Below are 25,654 nucleotides of genomic sequence, written 5' to 3' on the forward strand. Positions count from 1 at the left end.
GTCCCCAAGATCAATGTTAAGATGGTGGGCACAGATGACCTGGGGCTGGTGTGGCCGCCTGAGGGAGAGAAGCAGCCCAGAAAGTTACAGAAGAGTTCAGAGAGGTTGGAATCCAGATCACAGGGCCCTGGGGTGGGAGGGAAGGGGGACGACTCACCATTGTTCAGCTGCTTTTCTTTCTCTCTCTTCCTTCCTTCCTTCCTTCCTTCCTTCCTTCCTTCCTTCCTTCCTTCCTTCCTTCCTTCCTTCCTTTCTCTTTCTTTCTTTCTTTCTTTCTTTCTTCCTCTCTCTTTCTTTCTTTCAAGATGTATTTATTTTATTTGAAAGCCAGCTCAGATTTATAGAGAGAAACAGGGGCAGAAGGAAAAACATCTTCTATCTACTGGTTCACTCCCCAGATAGCTTCTATGGCCAGAGCTGAGCCAATCCAAAACAGGGTCTCCCACATGGGTGCAGAATTTCAAGGTTTAGAGCCATCTTTGACTTCTTTTCCAGGCCATAAGCAGGGAGTGGAGGGGAAGTGAAGCAGCTGGGACATGAGCCAGCACCCATATAGGATCCAGGCACTTGCAAGGTGAGGGTGAGGGTTTTAGTCATTGAGCCATGGTACTGGGCCCCAACTGGTCTTGGCCTGAAGTTTGAACAGGCTGAGCAGGATATAGGCACAATCTTGGAGCCCAGCAGACCCATCAGAAGGCACAAGACGGGGAATCAAGTGCTAAGATTCCGCATCAATGATGTTCTGGCTCAGGATTTTTGAACCTGAGGATGCTGCAGCAACTGTATATGTGCCCTCAGAATAGACAGATTTTAAAGTTCAAGGTTTGATTCTTTCCTGGACTAGGTCCTTCACCTGTTTCAGTAAACAGGTTCTGTTGGGATACAGAGCCTGGAAGAGACTTTTCAGGGACTCAGCAAAACTGACATAGATTTTGCTAATTTGAGAGTCTCAAAGCTTTAAATGAAGTTTTTGCAATGCATGAAATTAAAATTTTTCTAGTTGTATCTATATTAGTAAACCTCTGTTTATTTCCTAATAGGATTAAGAAAATATAGTGAAATCGGACGTGTTGCTGATAAAATTTTCACATTATACTATGACCACTTGGGATTCATACATAAACTGAGTCCAGATCACTTTGCTGCTGGTGGGTCAGTCCACACCTCAAAAAATTCTGAAAATATTTTTGGACAGGTAAGTGGTATAATCATTAAAGCAGATTGCCTTGCATTTGATTCTTGCCTTTTTTTAAAAAAATTAACTACTTTAGTTCAAAGTCAGAGACACAGAGAGGATCTGCCATCTTCTAGTTTATTCTCCAAATGGCTTGGACCAGACCAGGCTGAAGCTAGAAGCCTGGAGCTCTGGTAGGGTCTCCCATGGGGCTGGCACAGGCCCAGAGCTCTGGTAGGGTCTCCCATGGGGCTGGCAGAGACTCAAGCACAATTTGTAGAAAGTGTGTTTGTTCTCTAACATCATAAATTATAAACATTACCATTTTTAAGCTCACACTCGACGCATTCCCTCCCTCTACACAAACAGGCCATCCCTGTGTTCTCTGACTCCTCTGCGCCAGGCTCCGTGTGTGCTCAATCTTGGTAATGACGAGCCCGCCTCATTTCACCTCTCAAGAAAGGGACGTGTAGAGAGGCCAGATCGTTACCCTAAATTACATAACCAGTTACCTCTCAGAGTCAAGCATCTGTCCCAGACAACTGGCTTTGAGGCCTGTCCTTTTAACCATTTATTGGACTTGCATATACATTGCATAGGACACTCTTGCCTTTCCAAGTCTAGAATGTCATAAGAGAATTATAATTTCCAGCATTTTCAGTAATGTTCAAGGGCCTTCGAGCATTAGTTCAGTCCTCTACTCAACTAGCAAAAATAGAAAACATGATAACCTTAGAGGCATTATTTTGGGACATGGCCCCAACCAGTATGTCCTATTAATTATGTTCCCTAGCAAATCAGGTCAACCCCAAAATCTCCTTCAGGGTGGATCCCCACCCCTAGTAGCTGTCAAAGCTAGGAAGAATCAGAATTGGAGAAGGGTTATGTTGGGAGGATCTACAGGTCAGAAATGTAGGCCCAAGATGAGTGCCCTGACTACAAAGGCAAGCCTGTGAATCAGAGGCATGGGGAAGGGACGCAGCCACGGAGTCAGGAAGCGGAGGCTCCCTGCGGAGTCTCTGGCAGGAAATGGGAGAGACAGCTTTCAAAGGAGAGCCATTCCATAGGCCGCTTTCCTAACTGCCGCGCCCAATAGTAACGCACCCCAGCCTTATCCCATCTGCTGCTGCAGCCATCTGCAAAGGGTGTGCCGCTGGACCATCATTGCTTTCCTGCTCAGCAGAAAAGTGCCTCTGCCCTTGCACACACACGTGGATATTCAGGAGAACGTGTTGAGCATTATCCCCCACGCAGAAGGGAAGCCCAGCTGCTTCCACGTGGGCTGGAAATCAATCTGCCGTTTGCATTTTATCGTGACTGAAGTATGAAGCAGTCTAAAGGAAAGGCTTGCTTTTTCCTGACCCCAGCCTCCAGATATGGGCTTCGAGACTGCACTTGCTCCTCAGTATATTTCCTTAAACGAGATGCTCTTTTTTGCATACGTCCCTCCAAACGAGCCGGAAGAAACGAAACACACCAAGAAATTCAAGAACATCCACCTTGGAAAGCTGATCCACTTCAGGTAGTAATTTGCTTCACACTTTCTCTAATCGAGTTCTGCTTCTTAGATTCTAAATGTTGAGCGCACTTTTTTTAAGTCTTCTTTTTCTTTTTTAGGCAAATAGAGTCTTTTTTTTTTATGCCACAAGGCTAAAATCAAATATGAGTGTACATTTATAGAATCCATTATAGTTTCCCTGATACCCTAATTATAAAAATAGAATGCCATTTGGGTTTTGTTTTAATACTTTTTATTTTGTTTTTATTTACTAATCTTTTTTTTTTTTAATCTGGCTGATTCTTAATCACATGATCTGTTGTCTTGCAGCGAGGCTGGCCGGGTGTTAGATGTTTGCTCCACGTGGTTTGGTCCACAGTTCAGAGTAGCTGGTTATCTTATGGTTTTAAGGAAATTGATAACTTTATGTTTCTTTTCTTGTTGGGTTGCATCTTTTCTCCTTCTAAAATAAACTGTCATATTTTATATGCTGAGCTTATATTTGTCTAACTTGCAAAGTTGATTTTTTCTTTTTTAATAATTCAAGTACTTTCCACTGCATGTTCTTTTAAGTTTTTATAGTAGAGATAGATATTGGGAGATAATCATATCACCTGCAAATACTTTCTTTTGTTTCTTTCTTAAGAATAGTATAATTTCTTAAAATTAAAATAGTATAATTTTTTAAATAGTATAATCTCTTAAAACAGTATAATTTTTTTCTTTTTTTTTTAAGATTTATTTATTTTTATTGGAAAGTCAGATATACAGCCGGTGCTGTGCCAATCTGAAGCCAGGAACCAGGAATCAAGTCTCCCATGCAAGTGCAGAGTCCCAAAGCTTTGGGCCGTCCTCGACTGCTTTCCCAGGCCACAAGCAGGGAGCTGGATGGGAAGTGGGGCTGCCAGGATTAGAACTGGCACCCATTTGGGATCCCGGCACGTTCAAGGCGAGGACTTTAGCCGCTAGGCCACTATGCCGGGCCCAAAAGGCAAATTTTTTTAAAGATTTTATTTTCTTATTGTAAAGTCAGATATACAGAAGGACACAGAGAAAGATCTATCCACTGGTTCACTCTTCAAGTGACTTTAACAGTTGGCACTGAGCTGATCTGAAACCAGAAGCCAGGAATTTCTTCTAGGCCTCCCACGCAGATGCAGGGTCCCAAGGCTTTGGGCCATCCTCCGCTGCTTTCCCAGGCCATAAGCAAGGAGCTGTATGGGAAGTGGAGCAGCCAGGATACAAACTGGCACCCATACGGGATCCTGGCATGAGCAAGGTGAGGATTTAGCCAATAAGCCATCGCTCTGGGCCCAGGAAAGCTTTAAACATTTCATCTCCAAGGGTGCTTTTCTGTTTTGAACCTTCATTATTTAGAGCAAGTTGTTTTTCTTATTGCTTTAAAAGGTTTGGAATTTTTTATTTTTAATTAAAATTTTCTGCTCCACCTACTCAGATTTTTCATATACAGCGTTTCCCTGCTAACCTTTTAATTGACTGTGTGAATCGTGTTGTAAACTTAATGTTGAACCAAAAACCATCAAGCCGTGAAATCAAGCTACCATGACCTTTCTGTCATCTTTACTCATGTCTGAATCCCGTCTAGGAACGGTGGTGTCTGTGTCCTTGAGTGAAATAGCCTCTTATTTCCCCATCTTGAATTCCCTTTTTCCTTTCTCACATTGTATGGTTTTGTTGAGAAGATGATTCTGGCTTCATAAACAAATGCTTTTTTTTTTTAAGTTTGCTTACATTGGAATTTTCTGTTCCTTGAAAGTTTGTGTTTTGCAATTGCTTGACATTTTATTTATGGCTTCAGGCTAAGCCATCCCTTACTTTCAATTTTTGTAAACATTTTGTAGAGACGGCGATATATCACCCCTACACTCAGAGGTTTTATGTCTGGGCCTGGGAATTAAACTGACATAAGACAAATTAACAGGGGAAAGCATAAGCTGTAAGTTTTATAAATCACAGGTTTTATGTGACAGGAGAGCCCTCATAAAGAAACAAAGACCCAGAGAAGCACGCTTACACATGGAGGCAGACAAAACACGGTCGACCAGGCTGGGGCTGGGGCCATGAGAAGTGGGGCTCACCATGAGAAGTGGGGCTCACCATGAGAAGTGACTAAGAACGGACAGATCTCTTCAACAATCCGAACCCACTTGACTTCACTCCCCGTCCTGGTGAGACAGATGTCTTTGTCCAGGTGCTTGGTGGATGTCTTCCACATGGGAGTTTGTCTCTGCTCCAAGGAAGGTCTGAGTATTGTTTCTGTATCTACAATTGTGTGTTTTATTAAGTGTCTTCCACTACAAGCAAGTGATGTGCTGTGGTTGATGTTTCGAGGTGCTATGTTCTGAAACGCTGTATATGAAAAATCTGAGTAGGTAGAGCAGAAAATTTTAATTAAAAATAAAAATTCCAAACCTTTTAAAGCAACAAGAAAAACAACTTGCTCTAAATAATGAAGGTTCAAAACAGAAAAGCACCCTTGGAGATGAAATGTTTAAAGCTTTCCTGGGCCCAACAGCTCTTTGCTGTTGTGTCTAACTAACAGGAAGATGGCCCAAGTACATGGTCCCATACAACCCACATGGAAGAGCCAGAAGAAGTTCAAGTCTCCTGGCTGCAGCCTCGTATTGCCTCAACCATCACCACCACTGAGGGGTGGTGGAAGACAGAAAGAAATGGCACTCTGTCTTTCATATAGAACAAATAAATCTTTTAAAAATCAAATTTATTTTTTAAATATTTTTATTTATAAATGACATAGTAATTTTATATGAATGCAGGGCACAGCATGACATTTCAATATATGCTATGATATGATCAAAGGAATAGATGCTAGCTATGTAAACACATATACATATTGCCCTTATTCTTAGCCAAAAAATCCAAGGAGTGCTGTTTTTCTTGATCATATGCTGACACTTGTTCATGACAGAAGTGTCCTCAAAAGCACACATAAATGATACAATTGAAACCATGACTGTCAACACTTGGATGAATTGCCTATTAGGGCTTTCTGCTTTGTGTGACTGTTTTCATTTTGCCGTCTTCCTTGTGTACGTAAAACTCTATATATGCATTATTTAATACTTACATTTCCTCTAAGTAAATCATGCCGTCTGTGTTACAGGATTTGTCTGTGGGTGGCATTTCTTATTTCTAACATTTACCGTAAAGCAGTGGAGAATGTCTTTGTGTAGAAAGCTTCCATTCCCCTGGCCAACCCTGCCAGTAACTCTTCCATGATCCATGTTCCAATTTATCCCCTCAGGATAGAGCTGTAGTCACAGGCCGAAATATCAGCACTTTTCATGTGTAACACCATACAGTTTTCTAGGAAACTTGAATTAGTTTATCATCCTCTTAGTAGTGGGTAGCTATCCATTTCTTCTCAGTTGACATCACTCCTGGACGCTGCCATTTACACACCTGTGGCACAGCTGGTTCAACCACCACTTGTGGCACCGTCATCCCCTATGGAACCTCAGCTGCTCTGCTTCCTCTCCAGCTCCCCACCAATGTGCCTGGGAAGGCCGTGGCCAGTGAGCCCAGTCCTTGAGAAGCTGCCACCCACGTGGAGACCAAGATGAAGCTACCGGATCCTGGCTTCAGCTTGGCCCAGCTCTTGCTGTTACAGATTTGGGGGGGGGAATATCTATATATATATTTTTTTTCATGATTTGATAAGGCACACCTTTAGCCTAGAGGTTAGGATGCCCAAGTCTCACATCCCAGTAACTGGCTTCCATTTCCAGCTCCACTTGCTGAATGTGCCTTCCTGCTAAATGTAGGAGGCAGCCATGATAACTCAAATAACTAAGTTCCTGCTGCCCATGTGGGAGGCCAAGGTTGAGTTCTCACCTCCCGGCTTTGACTCCAGTTTGGCCCCAACCAACTGGGGGAATGAATCAGCAGATGAGATGTGCTGTTCCCCAGGTTTGTTTCTCAAATAAAAATTTTAATAAAAATACAAGTTTTAGAGGTAGAAAACTATCCCATTGTTGTAGTGGCCACTTCACTGGCCACTAGTGAGGTTCAATGAATGCTATTAAATATTCATTTGTAGTCATTTGTTATGTATTTGTAAATTACGTTTATCAATTTGCACACATGAGAGACTGCTTTATCTCAGTTGCTTAACGGGTTTTTTGGTTGTTTTTTTAGTAAAACTGGAACAGCTTATATAAGAAAGGTATTGCACCATGACACGCCCAAAGGATTTTTGTCCTCAATTATCACAGAATTGAGAGAGCCCTTTGGAATAGAAGAGGTGAATGAGAGCTCGTGTTTGTCCAGTTCCCTAAGTGTCAGTGAATATGGAGACTTCTATAAACTTACTCTTGACTCACAAAGTAAGTGTAACAATATACTACATCTCTGATGGCTAGAAGAAATGAAAATGTATTTTGAGACGAGCGTTCATACCCATTCATAGAGCGATAGTTTCAAGTTTTAACCCAGTTAGGAACCTATCAGGTCAGTGCAATGGGTTTGTTACCTTCCATTTGCCAGGATCCCAAGTGGGTGCCAGTTTGTGCCCCAGTTGCTCCACTTCAGTGTGTGTGGGTATGTGTATATATATGTAAATATACATATATATATATATGCATATGTATTTCATCTCTCAAATTTTTAAAAGACATGGAAGTTTAAATTTTAGGGTAAAAGTCTGGACTGGTGTTATGGAAGTGAGAATTATCAGGCCTAGCACAGAAGCTTAATGGCTAAAGTCTTTGTCTTACATGTGCCAGGATCCCATATGGGCTCCAGTTCATATGCTGTCTACTTCCCATCCAGCTCTCTGCTTATGGCCTGGGAAAACAGTGGAGGATGGCCCAAAGCCTTAGGACCCTGCACCACATAGGAGACCTGGAAGAAACTCCTGGGTTCAGATCGGCTCAGCTCCGGCTATTGCAGCCACTGGGGGAGTGAACTACCAGATGGAAGATGTTGCTCTCTGTCTCTCCTCCTCTCTATAAAATCTACCTTTCCAATAAAAATAAATAAATCTTAAAGAAAAAAAAAAGAAAGAAAGAAATTATCTGTTCAGAGAAAAGCTGTGAAAGAGCCTGCCTTGGAAGCCAAACAAAAATGATGTTTCAAGGAGGGGGCAGAACCCCTGAGCCCCAGAACTATCAAAACCACTCAAGTGACATCCTCAGGACATTATTCCCCTCATCAGGGTCTCTAAGGTGTCTTCAAATGACTGTCCCAATCCCTGAGTGCTGATGTAGTTTGACAGTGGTCCAAGGAGCAACCCCCACCCACTTTTCCTCTTCAGACATAGGATTAAAAAAAAAAGCTGAAAAATTTGTCCCATCCCAGCTACCATCCTGGACCTGACAATTCTCACTTCCATATCACAGTCCAGGCCCACACGGGCATGCATTCCTCTCAACTATGTAAACAATATTTCCAAAGAACAAAATTTTAAAGAAAGAAAGCTGATTAGTGGATCTGTGTGAAAGTCACGGATTATCTCGCCAGAAGACAATGACCAAAGGTAACCCTTTCCAGGAATTTCGCTATAAAGAGGAATGTTGGAAAGGACTTTAAATTAGGAGAGTGGATTGGTGTAGTCATGGGAAGTATGAGGCTCTCTTTAACTCTTTTTTTTTTTTTCATGATTGATCGGTTAGTTGACTGATTTGAAAGGTAGAGTTTTTGGGAATAAAACAGTGGATAAAAGATATCTATCCCCCCTGCTCCACCTTTCATAGAAATACAAATAAGTAAACAAATTCTTTAAAAATCACTAGAATGACAAATGGGCAAATGTTTTCTCTGGCTAACATTTGCAGTTTTAAACTGGAATAGTCCGTTTGTGGACTCTGTCCCAGCGTGTTTGGTGAACATCAGTTCTGTTATTATCAGATCTTTTCTCTTTCACTCTAGTTGCCAATGCCTCATTTCAAGACACAGATATCGAGAAGACCGTGGTGATTCCTGGTCACAGTAGCTTCCTCATCACAGCTATTTTAGATGCTAAGAATGCTGTAGCTGTTGCCACCATGCCCAAACAAGCCCTCAACCTCACGCTGTTGCTGAAGGACTCCTGGGTCTTATACAACTTTGGGCAAAGGAATGGGCGAGCGTGGAATATATCTTCAAAGCCATGCAACCATTGGTTTCAACAACCCGATGACTCACTATCCCTCAACACCGTGAAATACATTGATTTGGGAAACTCTCAGAATTTAAAGGTTAAGATCAAACCTACTTCCAAAGGTAAGTGTTCTGAGAGATTTCAAAAAGATATTGCTTTCTTTGCTTGAGCGGGAAAGGCAAGGAGACGTCATGAAGTTGGTGGAGAGAAGGGAATGAAGCATTTATGTTTATTACATGATGAAAATCGTAACCTCAAGGTGACTGGGACTGTAGAACATCGACAGCATTATGAATATGTATGTATGTGATATGAACTGTTGGCCTTGTAGATTTCCAGACACTTGAAGCACCCCTGCTGGATGTATTCATCGGAGACCCAACTTTGCTAGATGTCAAAATCAATGGTTTGTTTGATGAGACTGACAGTTATGTTGCGGAGATTTCGGTAGCCAGCAAAACTTTACGACAAGTAAGATTTTCTTTTTTTTTCTTTCAACCATCTTGCACCAACATAACTGAGAAAAGGAAAAGTTATATGTATCTTTCTGAATTTTAGTAAATTTCACTTCTTTGAAAGGTAGAGAGATAAGCAGAGAGGCAGAGAGCGATCTCTTGTTTGGTTGTCCACTCTCCACATGCCTGTGACAGCCAGGAGGAGCTCGGGGTAAAGGCAATTTATTTACTTGTTGTTATTCTGACAGCAACAACAACAACAACAACAAAAACCAGTATATGGTTGAGGATTTATTTGGATTGAGATACAAACATACTTCGCGGACTTTGTTCCCTTGCCATCAGTTGGTACAGAAATCAGGCCACTTGTTCTACAGAGTGTCCAACATTTTGGATTTTACTGTGTCCTTTCTATATCTTAAAGTAACTTGTGTTTTAATCTCAGACTCAAAGATTAAAATATAGAAACAGTAATAACTATACTGATGCAGTACATTTTGGTAGTCTTTTGATTCCTGTTTTCATATTTTTTTCTAAGTTTTATTTATTTTTATTGGAAAGTCAGATATACAGAGAGGAGGAGAGACAGAGAGGAGGATCTTCCATCCGATGGTTCACTCCCCAAGTGAGCGCGACAGCTGGAGCTGAGCCAATCCGAAGCCAGGAGCCAGGAGCTTCTTCCGGGTCCCCCATGTGGATGCAGGGACCCAAGGCCTGGGCCAAACTCTGCTGCCTTCCCAGGCCACAAGCAGGAAGCTGGATTTGAACTGGAGCAGCCAGAACTAGAACCGGCATCCACGTGGGATGCCAGTGCTTGCAGGTGGAGGATTAACCTGAGGAGGCCACTTGCACCAGCCCCATTGTTTCTACATTTTTTAAAGTTCCAAAAACATTTAAGTATTTCATACAAAAATTATCAAGTTTATCAAATGCAAGTGTTGAAGGATTTCATATATTCATCGTGCATAAAATATTACCAAAAACTTATCTTTATGAAATACAGTAATTGCTAGATGAATATTTTTTTTTTTTTGCAAAATGTGAGCCAGTAGAAAATATTTTCTTTATATTGTGAAAACAGTTACCCAGGTGCTCATCAGACAATAAAAGAAGCCCATGACACTGAGTAGGACGTAATAATGGTGTTTAATTTAATAAATGCTCCTGGATCCAGGCTCATTTGTCAAATATTTGGAATAGATTTCTTCCCAGAGAAGAATGCATTTCCTCTTTTGATTTATTCTCAGATTCTGTGATTAGAGTTTATTTGTATTGATATTTTTTTTTCAGTCCTTTCCTTTCCTATATCCTTGAGTTGACTTCTCAATCAGTTTTGGAGGGCTGGTCCAACAAAACCCCACAAACTGGGTGATTCCAGCCACAGAAACCCACTCCTGCTCAGTTCTAGAGGCTGTAAAGCCACAGGCTGCTTTCCTCGGAGGCTCGGTCGTGGCTGTCTGCTCACCATGCTGGGTCTATCATAATCTACTCTTTAAAAAAGTAGGGGGAGGTGGATTATTTGTTTGAAAGGCAGAATTATAAAAAAGGAGGAAGAGATTTCTCTTCTCCCCCCTCCAGTCTACCCCCATCATAGTTGCAAAGGCCTGGAGTAAGACAGGAGCCAGGAACCTGGAACCCCTTCTGAGACTCCAAATACTTGGACCATCTTCCAAAGCTTTCCCAGGCACAGTAACAGAGCTGGATTGAGAGTGGAACAGCCAGAACTTGCTCCATGGTCTGTACGGGATGCAGGTGAGGCAGGCAGTAGTTTAACTTGGTATACCACATCACCAGCCCCCTTCATCTCTTCTTACAAGAACACAGTTATATGAGATCAAGGACCAAGCGAATGACCTCATTTTACCTTCATTGCCTCTGTAAATATACTTGTATCCTGAGGTCTTAGGGGTGAGAACTCTGACATACAGGGTAAGAGCAACTAAGTACATAAGAGTTGCTTTAAAGAGCCCTCACTTTGGATGTTTCCAGGGCTCCACGTCCCTGGCGCTGGTGTCCTGGGAGTCATCCACTGAGTGTTTTGTGACGACCATCGTGCCCACGCTGAAGAGCAGCTGCAGCTATCTGCGCACCATGCACCACATCCCCAGCAGAGCCATCCCAATGCAAGACTGGATCCGAGGAGTTCACAAAGACAGCCAGGGTTTCAACATGATCAAAACCCTGCCGGTAAGCAACCTGTTGGCCTGCGGGTCCCAGTGACACAGGACCTCCGTGGGACACGGCAGCCACTCAGCTTCAGCAGTTCTCTCCTGGGGATCTCAAAGCACCTCATAACTGCTTCTCAATCCTCGTGTCATTCTGAGGATGCAATGATCGTTTCTGAAATGTAAAAGCTTTTGGAAGGAGTGTTTTTTGCTGGTCACTGGGTTCCATCATTCTCAATGAGACCACGTGACAGTAATATGCTCATGGACTTGAGTGATCTGCACGGCTGCCTAAGTCAGACTATTCCATCCCATTTCAATGCGATCATTTATAGTTTTTCCTTGTCAGAATCCGTAACTCTTTTTAAAATATGGTTGTCATTACTCTTTGTAAGTTAACTTCATTTTCTCTTTTTTTAAAGATTTATTTCTTTGAAAGGTGTTGATACAGAGAGGAATGGAAGGAGGACAGAGAGTGTGTGAGAGAGCCTATATCTACTGGTTTATTTCCCAAATATGGATCACCCATTTGTTAAGCAGAGGCCCAAGCACTTGGGGCAACCTTCACTGCTTTCCCAGGAGCATCAGCAAGAACCCAGAACAAAAGTGGAGCAGCCTGGACTCAACTGCTGTTCATAGGAATGCCAGCATCGCAAGCAATAGCCCAACACACCACACTGTGATGCCAGGCCCTTGTAAAAAAAAAAGGGGGGGGCGGCGCAATAGTGTAATGGTTAAGGTCCTTGCCTTGAACACGCCTGCTTCCCATATAGGCGCCAGTTCTAATCCCGGCAGCTCCACTTCCCATCCAGCTCCTTGCTTGTGGCCTGGGAAGGCAGTCGAGGATGGCCCAATGGTTTGGGACTCTGCACCCATGTGGGATACCCGGAAGAAGTTCCTGGATCCTGGCTTCGGATTGGTGCAGCACCGACCATTGCGCTCACTTGGGGAGTGAATCATCAGATGGAAGATCTTCTTTTCTGTCTCTCTTCCTCTCTGTACATCTGCCTTTCCAATAAAAAAATAAATAAATAAATAAATAAATCTTTTTTTTAAAAAATAAGCAAATTTGAAGAATTACTTAACATGTCACTAAAGCTGTTTAAAATATATTTTTATGTATATAAATAGATATGTTTATTTATTTGAAAGATACAGTAACAGAGTTGGAAAGGCAGACAGAAACAAGACAAGGGGGAGAGAGAGAGAGAGATCTTCTATCTGCTGGTTCACTCCCTAAGTGGCTGCAATAGCCAGGTCTGGGCCAGGCCAAAGCTACAAGCCAGGAACTCCACCTTGGTCTCCCACATTGGCAGCAGGTGTTCAAGCACTCAGACCATCGACTGCCTTCTTCCTGGGTACATTAGCAGGGGGCTGGGTCAGCAGCAGAGCAGCCAGGACTCAAGCTTGCACTCAGATAAGTGATGGCGGCATCCCAGGCAGTCACTTAACCTACTGTGCCACAGTGCTGGTCCCACTAAGGCTCCTTCATTACACAGTTTTTTGTTGACTTTATGGCAGCTATTTTAGGTTCCAAAAGTATTTTTCACTTATTAACAAGCTCCACGTTTTATTTTACCTTTGGTTTAGTTTGTTGAAATTCCAGAAAACAAAGGGTATTTGTTGAGGGAAAATAAATTTAACAGCTGGAGCTAAAAATAAAATATGTATATTGAAAAAATCAAGATACTGAAAGTCTTAGAAAGTAATAATGAACTGTAGCTTTTCTTGGTTTAACCTGTAACTTTTTTCTTTTAACCACTTGCAGATAAACTACAGACCTCCATCTAATATGGGAATTGCTATTCCACTTACAGATAATTTCTATCACGCTGATCCTAGCCAGCCCATACCAAGAAATCTATTTCGCAAGTCAAAGGTAAGTTGTTTTTCTACCAATAAGCGAGTGCAAAATTGGTCTGTATCCAAAAGTCATTCTGGAGCGTGACGATGGATCTAGCTGGCCAGAGTAAACAAGAGGATACAGTATTATTTTATTTCAAAGATGTATGTTTGAATGTATGTATTTATTTATTTGAAAAGCACAATGATGGAGGAAAAGAGGATAGGATGAGAGAAAAGGAGATTGGAGAGACAGGATAGATTTTCTGTCTGTTGGCTCACTCCATAAATGCTGATTGCAGCTGGGCTGGGCCAGGTTGAAAGCAGAAGCCTGCAGATCCATCTGGCATCTGAGACCCAAGCTCCATGCACCATCCTCCACTGCCTTCTCAGGAATCTTATCAGGAAGGTACTGGAGTCGGGACTCAACTACACGTTCCAGCATGGGCCATGGGCTTCCCAAGATCCACTGCTCCATCTCCAGGCACTGGGATTACTGCCACTGCTACCCCCATCCCTCCTGCTGTCTCAGCCCCCAGGAAGCCTAAATCAACTCTCCCCTGATCTCTCTTGGCTCTCACGCATATTGTCAAGGGTTAACTCAGGGAGAAAGCAGCTTTTCTCTAATGAAAGGAGCCCTAACTCTGTCTCAGGTTTCCAGCCCTGTGAAAGGAGTGGCATCCAAAGAAAAGACTGCCTGCCCCATGTGGGTCCATGTAAGTCCCTGCCTAGGTCCAGCCCCCAAAGTGCTTGTCTCACTGGGGTGGCTGGCCACAGTAGAGAGAGGGCTTAGTTATTCATGATGTGGATGCTTCTTGCAAGCCCACAAATGCTGTGGACTCTACAAGAAAATCCCCTTCCTACCATGTGCATGTACAAATGGGCATTTGCTTCATACAAACACATGTGCACACAGATGCAGTCGAGCTTCCTGCTGCTGCACAGGAATGCAGCCTGTGGTCAACTGGCAGCCAGCTGAGTGATCCCTGGTCCAGACAGCTGTGCAAGGAGCCCCGTACAACTCAGAGCTGCCGTCCTCGCACTCTTGCTTTGTTTTCAGTGGATTGCTTTCCCTTTTAACTTCTCAGACATTGCATTTATCCAAACAGCAAATATATCTTGAACATGTACTCAGTTTGCAGAAATCCAGCGACACAAAGAAGCCAGTCAAGCCCAGTTGCTTCTCTTTGCAGGAGGCTGGTAAATACAAGCAGTGCGCAAACGTGTCCACCCGGGAGGAGTGCAACTGCACGAATGCCCAGAAGTTCTCGCATTCTGTCGCTTTCTCCGACTGCAGAGAAAAAGTAAGACCATGCTTCCTTCCTCAGAGCACCTGCTTTTCCACAAGACTGAAATGTGCCTCTAGTTCAGCATGAAGACTAAGACGTGGCATTGAGATCTGAGAATAACATAGATCTAAATGGGATACAGAGCTAAAGAGATCTGGGCTTGTACATCCCTAGGCAAGCTAGTTGAGCTCATCTGTAACGTGACATAACACTTGCAGTGCCCCGTGTCATAGCGTCTTTGTAAGGACACAAGCATCCACACAGCCTTACCTGTGTGAAGGAAATGTGTCCTCTGTGAAACGCTGCACCGGATTGCGGTGAATGAGGACCTGCAGTCAGGGAACTCAGTTGGCTAATGGTGGTCAACAAAACGTGGTTCCTTGTGTTGGCTAAGAGAACAAGCTCTGTGTCTGAGAGCATTTGGGTCTATTAGTATTGAGACATCTGACCATATATATCAAGTTAATGGTGTTGGCATTAGCAGAGTGAAATTTGTACTTGGTATAATTTTCAAGCAGATCTATTTCAAAGGTTTTATCAAGAATATATACAGATACCATATATATAATGTGGAATATATAATCATATAACTATATATAGTTATATATGCTATATAGATAGTCTTTATAGACAACACCATATAGACATCAGGTATATGCTGCCTTGTATTACATAATTTTACCTATTGATCAAAATTTAAAATCAGTTCCTACGACGTTGGGCATAGAGTTGGCATTCAGTAAGTTATGAAGGTTTTTTGGTACACTGTCTGCCTAAGTTAAAAGAGCATTTCTTGAGTAGTTACTGCATACCAAAAATACTGCTCTCAACTTCCTGACTGATCTTGTGTTGTGCAAGCCACAGAGGAGAAAGGCAAGCCGACCATGATCACAGTGTTGGCACCTGCCAGAGCAGCCAGCTTTGAATTCTGACTACAGAGCTTGAGTTTCCAGACAGTGCTTGAAAGACAGACCGGCAGAGACACGTGTGAGGGGGCAGACAAGACTGCACGGGACAAGGCTTAGCCAGAGTGTGAATGACGTGGTAGTGAATTCCAGTAGAATTTACTGCAGCCCAGTAGAAAACAATGACTTTCGTTAGCGCATGTGTGCGCTGCCTTTGATGAGGTCACATCAGGTTTGCTGCCAGTTACACTTTTCATGCCTGAAAAGTCAGAAGCCAAACTACCGGGACTGTGTCTGTTCATTCTCAACCACGGAAATGGAATTGTCATGAGATTTTCCAAACCCATATTCATCCTTGGAATTTGCATTTTAGGTTCCTCGTTTTAAGTTTCCAGTTGTGCAATATCCAATTACCTTGAAAATTTCCAATGAGTCTGTACTTATCCCAGTGAAATCTCCATATCTGGTCACTGTGACTGAAGTGAACTTGAGGAAGAACTGGCAGCTAAGTAGGGTTTGTTTTCACCTAGAAGTGTTTTGTCTTATAAATAATGTTCTTATTATTGCTTTGCAAAACCCATTTACACAAAGAGGTATCCAGGGGTCCTTCAGACAAGGATTGGAATCAGTTAGCACATTGCTGTTCACTTGTTTTGCCTCCTGTATCAGTTCTTATTGCTTCTGGTGGCCTAAATTTTATGTTATAAAATCATTGTTTTAAAATTTCAAACTGCAGGTGCTGGCATTGTGGCACAACAGCTTAGACCACCATTTACAACACCAATGTCCCATTGAGTCCCAGCTGTTCTACTTCCTATCCAACTCTAGGCTAATATACCTGGGAAGGCAGTAGAAAGACAGCCCAAGTCTTGGGTCCCTGCCATCCATGTGCCAGACCAGATGGAGTTCTTTTCTCCTGGAAGCTATCTGGGAAATGAGCCAACAGATGCAAGATCTCCATCTCTCTCTGTGTCTTCTTCTTTCTCTCTAACCCTGCCTTCCAAATAATCAAGATAAACTTTTAAAAACACAAACTGCAAAAATAATTGAAAGCCATTTTATAAATTAACAGCAGCAATAGTTACCGCACGCTGGTCTAGCATCTTATTTTACTGTGTATTTTGTGTTTATAGAAGAAGTTGCCAAAGGCATGGCCAAGTAATTACAGAATCTATTTTCTGATTATGAGTAAAGCTTTTTAAAGAATATATGGTAAAATAATTGAAGAGATAAACATTTTTAAATAACAAAAAGAAAATTTATTTCAATTCAATTTTACCTCAAATATACAACTTTTTCTGGCACATTTTGTTTGTTTGTATATGAATATTTATAAGTGATTGACAATAGATGGACAGACAAATAGGTAATTAAAAATAAATAAATAAAAATGACCATTTAGCTTGGTGGTTGAGGTGTCCTTGAGGACACCTGCAGCCATAGCAGAGTACCTAAGTGTATCCTAATGCCAGAGTCCTGCTCATGCCTACTGGAAGCCAGCAGCTGACAGCTCAAGGAACTGACCTCCTGCCACCCACAGGCAGAGCCTGGATGAAATTCAGGTTTCTGGCTTTGACGTAGCCCAGCCTTTGTCATTATGGGTATCTGGAGAGTGAACCAACATCTGTGTCTGTCCGTTTCTCTGTCTCTCAAATAAATAAAGAAATACTTTTTCAAAAAAACTAGCTAGAAATTTGAATTATTACATGAATTTGTTACTAAATAACTGGTCATTTGTTACTCAATGAGTTTTATGCCACCTAACATGTATGCATTTTTTAAATGAAAAATTCAGTAAATTAAATCTATGCAAAGTTGTGCTTTAAACAACAGCTCCATTTTCTGGGGGATACTGAAGACTGCCCACCACACCCCCAAGAGCTGGAACACTGGTGGTTAAATATTGAAGCATTTTATAAACTGGTTTTTCAGTCACTGAAGGTGTGACTTTAGCCACGTGAGTGTGTGCGCGACACAGCACGAACATGGGCAGACACTGCAAAGCTCATGCTTTTAGATACCATGTGCTATGACACCACTGCAATTCCTGACCCCTGCCTGACCCCTCAGGTTTTAGAAAGAAAGCATCACTGGCTAACTACTTCTTCTGCAACAGCTCTAAATGATTCCTTTGTGAAGCATGACTGCCACCTCATTGAAAGTCATTTTCGCACTACTAAAAAGGTCATGGGGATGGTCTTACTGCCTGAAACAGAAAGAATGTGCAGGTCAGGACTGGCTGGGAGAGAGAGCAGGATGAAAAAGGTCCATTTGCAGCAAGGTGGCCCAAAGTCTTGCCCTTGAGAACCCCCAGATGTGTCGTGAAATAGGAGCCCTAAGCATCGGCCCTACGTGCACCTTCTACCAAGGCAGGCAGAACCAATGATGTGGGCTCCACTAGTCATGTTACAGAACCGAATCTTGTCTGGTACCTTAAAGTAGGTAGTAACTTGTATGCAAAATGAAAAATTAATGTAAGTGACTTAAAATGTTTCTTGTATTTTAGAACACTCTGTGCCAGGAAATATTAAGAAGCTGAAAAATTACTTGGAACCCCTTGTTCAAGCTCCAGTGTATAATCCTTCAGGTCTCAACATAAGCATAAAAGTAAGTTGACAATTTTCTTGTTTTTATTGTCAGCATTTAGTTAAATTTTTTAATGTATAAACATAAACAGGTTTTTTTAATATTTATCCATGAATGGTGGGAGCAGAATATTTAAAGAAAATGGATAATGAGGGGTTTTTTTCTTTATTTTCCTTTGTGTTATTCTTCCTCAAGGTATGTGAAAGTTGAAGTTAGCATTAAGTTGCTATTTTTTAAGCTGATGTGCAAGACAGACTATTCAGCAATGTAGAGCAGAGAGGGAAGGAACAGGAACAGGTTCAACAGTCATGACACAAGTACACATCTTCTAGTTCCAGCTTCCCACAGGAACATAGGAAGTTCACATATTTAAAAAAAAATTAAAATTAGGGGTGTGTAAAAAGCATATGATTCAACCAAAATACCCATGAAGGCCAAGTTGGGTGTTATGTTTTTGGTTTTTGTTTTTCCATCCTAAAAAAAAAAAAAATAAAGAGAAGGCCAGTTATTGAACTGCTGTTTGAACCCTTTTTATTTCCTGACCATGATGTGTACATCCAACAGGGACCTGGGAGTCTTCACTAGGTGACATCTATGGAACAATAGTGCAGGCTTTTGCTGAAAAGAATATGTGTGTTGGTTTGGCTAATGGGCAAATGTGTTTCTTCCACAGGGCTCTGAGCTCTTTCACTTTCGAGTGTCTGTTGTTCCAGGGGTCACCTTCTGTGACTTGGTTGAAGAATTTCAGGTATAGTGCACATCTGAGGTCTCGTAAGGGGTGGTGGCTGGGGGCAATATCATGACTGGTATCCACTCAAAAAATAAGAAAGAGAAAACTGGGCAGAATGTGGGTAATGGACAAGGCTCAAAGATGGACCCTGGGAAAGATGCTGACATTGCCAATGATCGTTAAGTTATAGCACATAAAAGGTGCCAGCATGAGTGGATGCCAGGAGAGTGTCAGCCCATGGCTGTCTGGTTTTGTTTGCTGTCTGAACTTCCATGTTTGGCTTCATTTTCTGACTGTCAGTGCCCTTCCTCGCACCCTCATCTTCCCATGGGACAGAGATCTGTAACGTGTCAGTTTCCAGAATCATCCTTCCTTTGGTTATTTGAACTGTAATGGAGTCATCTTAAATACTCCCAAAGACTTTTAAAATGTTCCCAGAGTTGGAAAACACAACCAGTTTCCCCCAAAATTCTTCTGTGAAAGTAACTGCTCATTTTTGCTTACCCATATGATGCTATCTGCTGCCTCTGGGGAATGCAGTCCAACTTGATGAATGACTCATTCATTGTCAGATACTGACGCCCCACTGACATTCTCCGCCCACCCTTTCTATCCCGGCCCTTCTCGGGCGGCCTGACAATGGCTGTGCCTTCCAATGATGGATGCCTGTGGCAGCAATGCAAGCGCCCAGAGAAGATCCATCAAGGGAGCCCATGTCAGATGAAGAGTTTGAGGGAGAGCACCTTTGGTTTTTTCTCTTTTCTCCTTTGTTCCAGCGGCAACCCCAGTTGTAGGGAACAGCATTGTAATACAAGAGGGTAAAATTCTCATGGAATCGCAGCTTTCTTCCCAGAAGAACAGGAACTGACAAGGGCCTGTGGGAACGATGCATGCTGGGGAAATCCCTAAGAGGGGAGGGCTGAAAGGGAGGCTTTCCAATCCTCAATAAGAACTCAAATCGTATCAACGTGCTGAAAGGAAGAGCACACTTAAAGAAGCACAGCAAAGGCTTTGAAAGAACACCACAAAACAAGAACCACCCACGTTGTAGGGTAACTCACGTGGCACGCATGTCAAAAAGGAACCAATAGCACAGCAACAACTGTGAGACAGTGAGGCATGACTTCTGACCTGAATGCAATCAGTATGACTGACTGCTGGGACAAACAAGTATCACACACACAGCAGGTTCAACCACTGCTTGGGCGTCTATATCCTATATCAAAGTACCTCACTGAAGACCCTGCTGGCCCCTGTTTCCAATCCAACTTCCTGCTGATGTGTCTAGGAGAAAGCATATGCTAGCCCAATCATTGAATCTGTGGCCACTCACACGGGAGAGACTGGATGGCTTCCTGACCCGACTTGAGCCGGCCTAACCCTGGTTTTGTGGGTATTTGGGGAGTGCACTCTGTATGTCACTCTGCCTTACAAGTAAACCTTTTATAAAAATAAACAAATAATAAAGATGTTTATGATGATCCAGAGTTTCAGAATGTCATAGAATCCAAGATTATCCACTAAACCAAGAACTAAAACGATATATTCAAACCTGAAAAGAAAATAAGATCATCAAATGACAACAAAAGTAATGATCAGACAAACTCATAAAAACAGCTGTTGTCTTCACCAAGAGGGCACCTGCAGCAAGGAAGGAAGCTCCTGTCCCTCCTGGCGCGTAGGCCCTGAAGGCCAAGAAGGCCGTGCTGGAAGGTGTCCACAGCCACAGGAAGACCCAGACGTCACCCACAACTATCAATCCAGGCAGAGGAAACCTTTGAATAAATAAAAGTCTCTTCTGTTGGTACTGATCTACCAATGGGACTTTCTAGAGCCCTCTGCCTGGCATGTCCTTTTGCCTACTTCTTCAAGATCTGGTTCAGGAAACCCCTTTCCCAGTAGCCCCAGGAAAGCAGGCACTCCCTCCTCTCTGTTCCTTGACCCATTCCCCTGCAACTGAATCCACAGCGTTCTTCCTCCCACTGCCGTGAGAGAAAGGAGAAAGTTGTGGGATACAAAAGGGAATTTCTAGTCCCTATGCATGATCCGCAAGCTTGTCATCCAGCAGAAAACTGCATAGGCCCTGTGGGATGCCAAATGCATAACTGGGGGCAGGCTTTTGTAGGTGGTTAACTGTGGTTATCATATGTAACATACAGGGCTTCGCCCGCGCAGGCCCAGAACGCTCACTCTCCTGCTCTGTTGCAGATTTATGTGGATGACGCCCCCCTGCCGTTTCCAGGACACACACTCATTGCTGTCGCTGTGGCTGTGGTGCTGGGGGGCCTGATTTTTACAGCATTTATGTTTCAACTGCGAGACATCCACCCTTGGACATCATTCTGGAAATGGGTTCTGTGGAAGAGAAAGAAGGTCTCCAGCGTCAGTGTCACTCGGAAACCTCAGAAGTGAAGGGCTGCACAGTGCACAAGAGAAAACCCCAAGTTCCTTTTTCTTCCGGGTCCTATTAAGCAATTCTGAGACTAATATATTCAAGTGTTAAACATGAAGCCTAGATAAAATACTAGAGTGGCCGTTGTAACCACCTGTCTGTGTGTCAGTGTGTTTGCTAGTCCCATTTTCACAGTCCGAGATTTATTTTTATTAGAAAGTCAGATGTACAGAGAGGAGGAAAGACAGAGAGGAAGATCTTCCCTCCATTGATTCACTCCCCAAGCAGAGGCAACGGCCAGAGCTGAGCCAATCCAAAGCCAGAAGCCCAGAGCCCGGAGCCCCTTCTGGATCTCCCACACAGGTGCAGGGTCCCAAGGCTTTGGGCCGTCCTCAAGTGCTTTCCCAGGCCACAGGCAGAAAGCTGAATGGGAAATGGGGCTTACCCGTATGAGATCCCAGGCATGCAAACGAGAACTTTACCCACATAGGCTACCACATCGGGCTCCATATTCCTATTTTGAACACAGGAAACCACTCCTGGCTATACTTATCTGACTATAGATTTTTTTTCCTTGAGGAGTTTTAAAAATAAAACAAAGAAATGAAATAGTTGATATATACTTGAAAAAATGGAGGCTTAAAAATCTACCTATTTGGGCTCAGTGCAGTAGCCTCACCTTGCATGCACTGGGATCCCAAATGGGCACCTGTTCTACTCCTGGCTGCTCTATTTCCCATCCAGTTCCCTGCCTATGGCCTGGAAAAACAGTCAAGGACAGGTCCCTTGGGTCCCTACACCTGTATGGAGGACCCACAAGAAGGTCTTGGCTCATGGCTTTGCATCAAATCAGCTCCAACCATAGTGGCTGCTTGGGGAGTGAACCAGCGGATGAGGGATCTTTCTCTGTCTCTCCTCCTCTCTGTATATCTGCCTTTCCAACAAAAATAAATTTTAAAAACAGTTATTTGCCATTGCCATTATTTTATTCTCAAAAAAAATTATAATGTGAAGAAAAATACATTAGAATTACTAAATTTCCTGAGATGGCTTATAAATAAATCAAGAACTTTTATTTGAATAGTTCTCTGGAAAGGAGAATGGGAGTATTTTCTCACAAGAGTGATGAAATCTATCACGTCCCATCACGTGTTGCTTCACAGTGAGGTGATGTGTTGAGAAATGCATCTCGGTGTGACGTAGTCATGTGCAAACATCAGGGAGTGCACTTTCAGCAAGCTGCTAGCCCACTGCTCCCACCTACCGACGAGCCAACCCTGTAACATAGGAGAGGTGCAGGAAACGTGATATAAATGACAAAAATGGTATGCCTGTGTCAGGCATTCAAATGAGGGCAGCAGGCAGGACTGGAACCGCTCTGAGTGAGTGAGCCAAGAGTGAGTGTGAAGGCAGGCATGTGGCAATACACGCTACAGGCTTGGTAAACATGGGACACATTGCTCAGAGCCAATGTATTAACAGTGCTCTCTTTCCTTCAGTAACAAATTAACTTCAACTTCCTATAACTTTGTTACTTTATAAACTTTTTTAACTTTTTAAAAATGTTTCTATTTATTTGAAAGGCAGAGTTACAGAGAGGAAGAGCGACAGAGAGAATCATCCATCCACTGGCTCACCCCTCCCCTGCAAATACCTGCACCAGCCAAAGCTAAGCTGGTCAGAAGCTAGGAGGCAGGAGCTTCTTCCAGGTCTCTCCACTTGGATGAGAAGTGGAACAGCCAGGACTCAAACAGGAGCCCATGTGCAATGCTGGCATCACAGGAGGAGGCTTAGTTAACACAACATTGATCTCAACTTTAAATTTTCAAATCTTCAACTCTTGTTTTGATAGCTTGAAACAGAAATACCTTGTAAGGATTGGCAGCTTCCTTATCATTTTTCAGACTGAAGCATCATTGTGTGGCACATGACTATGCCCAGAAACCAAGCAAACTGAGACCTATGCAAATAAGAGCATATCATGAAATTTTAACCAATGGAAAGATAACATGAAAATGTAATGTCATACATATATCAGTTATTTAGCACAAAAGTTCAGCATCATGCTAATCAAGACCTAAAAAAAATCTAAATTTCACATCTTTATTTTTTAAGATGCATTTCTTTATTTGAAGTCAGATTTCATAGTAAGAGAGAGACAGAAAAAGTGAAAAAGAGAGAGATCTCCCTTGTGGATCACTCTCTGAATGGCTGCAGCAGCCGAGGCTGGACCAGGTCAAAGTCAGGAGCAAGAGCCTGGAGCTCCACCAGATCTCCCACACAGGTGAAGGGGACTAAGGACTTGGGCCATCCTCTGATGCTTTCCGGGGAGCACTAGCAGGGCATGAGATCAGAAGCAGAGCAACCAGGACTCCCACTGACCCCCATATGGGATGGCGGCAGATTAACGAGCTCTGCCACAATGCTGGTCACAATTCTGGCATCTGTTCATCAGAAATCAGAACACACTACAGCTATTGCTAGCCAGCAAACATGGCATGAGAAGAGATGGCAAAGAGATGCTCTGTGCTTCCTGTAAGTGTGCCAGAGCTCATGTTGAAAAAGGAATTCTTTCAAGTAGAGGATAATGGATTATTTATTGAATAGTGGTGCTACACAACTGGCTAGTCCTTTAAAGTAAGGCTGAATTCTCTTCCAAAACAGTATACAACAATAAATGTTATATGGATTAAAAGATAAGCATCTTGCAAGAAAATATCAGCTACCACATGTGCTATCTAGGAACAAGACAGCTGCTAAAGTGAAAACTCGAAAGCTATGAACATGTTTTAAAGAAATGAGCATTATAAAGACAGAATTTTTAAGTCATTTTGTGAAAAGCTCATGATCAAAGTTTATATAAAGTAACAAAGCAGGAAAATATCCTTAAACCAGAGAACAGCTGACTGATTTAGATCTTTACATCTCAGCAAAGATCAGACAGCCCAAGGGAGGGTTAGGTTGTTTTCAAGAAAGTAAATCCAGAGATGAAGGTGGGTTCTTGCTGGTGAGAGAAGACACTAGGCCTCATGGGTAAGACCAGCTCTTAGTTAGGGTAAAGCCCCCGCCTGCAACGCCAATGTTCCACATGGACAGCACAGATACTCATGTCCCATATCTGAACACCAGGCTTATATTCCCAACTCTGACTCCTGACTGAAGCTAACCAATAAGGCAGATCCTGGCAGGCAGCACATGATGGCTCAAGTAACTGGGTTTCTGCCACCTGCCTGAGAGACCTTGCTTGGACTCCGAGCTCCCCACTCCATCCGGGCCCAGTCCCAGCCTGCTGCTCAATTAAGGAGTGAACCAATGGATAGGAACTCTTTGTTTCCTATCTAATCTGCCTCTCCACAAACTAAATTGTTTAATTGGAAAGTCGGATTTACACAGAAGTACAGACAGAGAAAGATCTTCCATCTGCTGGTTCACTCCCCATTTGGCTACAATGGCCAGAACTATGCCAATCCAAAGCCAGGAGCCAGGGGTTTCTTCTGGGTCTCTTACATAGGTGCAGGGTCCCAAGGCTTTGAGCTGTCCTTGATAGGCTACAAGCAGGGAGTGGGAAAGAAAATGGAGTAGATGGGAAATGAACTGGCGCATATGGGTTCCTGGTGCATGCAGGCTAGGACTTTAGCCACTAGGCTATGGTGCCAGGCCCATGAAATGATCCTCTTACTAGCCATAGGACTGTATAACAACTATAACTTTACATGCTGTCCATGAACATGTCAGCTCTTGGAGCCTTTCTGAAAAATCAGCCATAGTTTCTTTGCTGGGAACCTTGCCTGTGAGAACAGAAGCACTGTGAATCTGAGGAAGCTTGCTGTGCCGTTGCTTGGCTTAGCCAAAGCGAAAACAAACACAAAGTCAACATTTGTAGGAGGAAGCTGGTTGAATTAGTTGTGACTCCCCAGACTGTGAGCAAACACAGCGCCATTACAGAGAATGACCTGGAAGACACACTCCCGGGCTCCCCAGAATGTCCATACGATCTTGTTGAACAAGAAAAGCAAGATGGAGAGAAGTGCTGAATATGGCTCCGACACAGGTGTGCTTCCCTGCATCAGGAAAGGATGCTCCTGCGCCCTGCTGTGCTTGCTGTGGGCGCTTCGCTGTTTGCAACGCCCCCGAGCCCAGCGCTCAAGTGCCAGCTAGAGCTCCCTGCGGGAGTGTGGCCAACAAAGGCGCACGTGGAGTCAAGAGGCTGCTGGCCAGGAGCGCATTGCCCATGAACCAACCGTGAGCACCGGCGCTTTCAAACAGAGCTCACGTAAAACCAAGCTCCATGCTGATCCATGTGCAAACATGTTATGAGCGGAAGTCCCAAGGCTCCGAACCCTGTATTTACTTCTCCATTAATCCTTTCATTGTCTGCCACGACCTTTAACAAGGTCGCTAAGAGACAAGTTCATAGAACTACATGTAGCACACAATCTGTTTTAAAGACTTATTTATTTTGGGACCAGTCACAGTAGCCCAGTGGTTAAAGTCCTC

The 25,654-nt window shown here is 43.1% G+C and overlaps 1 protein-coding gene across 1 annotated transcript in view; it reads left to right on the plus strand.

The window, feature by feature from the left end:
* CATSPERB (cation channel sperm associated auxiliary subunit beta) overlaps window positions 1–21,295 on the plus strand; it is a 56,042-nt gene extending 34,747 nt beyond the window's left edge. Inside the window, exons 15-26 of the mRNA XM_040975581.1 lie at window positions 1,041–1,195; window positions 2,542–2,696; window positions 6,852–7,039; window positions 8,583–8,915; window positions 9,125–9,264; window positions 11,238–11,435; window positions 13,182–13,292; window positions 14,449–14,559; window positions 15,823–15,958; window positions 17,956–18,056; window positions 18,709–18,783; window positions 20,974–21,295. Of these exons, the coding sequence (XP_040831515.1) occupies window positions 1,041–1,195; window positions 2,542–2,696; window positions 6,852–7,039; window positions 8,583–8,915; window positions 9,125–9,264; window positions 11,238–11,435; window positions 13,182–13,292; window positions 14,449–14,559; window positions 15,823–15,958; window positions 17,956–18,056; window positions 18,709–18,783; window positions 20,974–21,177 (1,907 nt within the window). The 3' untranslated portion in view covers window positions 21,178–21,295. The remainder of the gene's footprint in view (window positions 1–1,040; window positions 1,196–2,541; window positions 2,697–6,851; window positions 7,040–8,582; window positions 8,916–9,124; window positions 9,265–11,237; window positions 11,436–13,181; window positions 13,293–14,448; window positions 14,560–15,822; window positions 15,959–17,955; window positions 18,057–18,708; window positions 18,784–20,973) is intronic.
* Window positions 21,296–25,654: the final 4,359 nt, after the last annotated feature.

This window comes from Ochotona curzoniae, unplaced genomic scaffold (genome assembly GCF_017591425.1).
Source record: "Ochotona curzoniae isolate NIBS_2020 unplaced genomic scaffold, NIBS_Ocur_1.0 contig_2688, whole genome shotgun sequence".
Lineage (NCBI taxonomy): Eukaryota > Metazoa > Chordata > Mammalia > Lagomorpha > Ochotonidae > Ochotona > Ochotona curzoniae.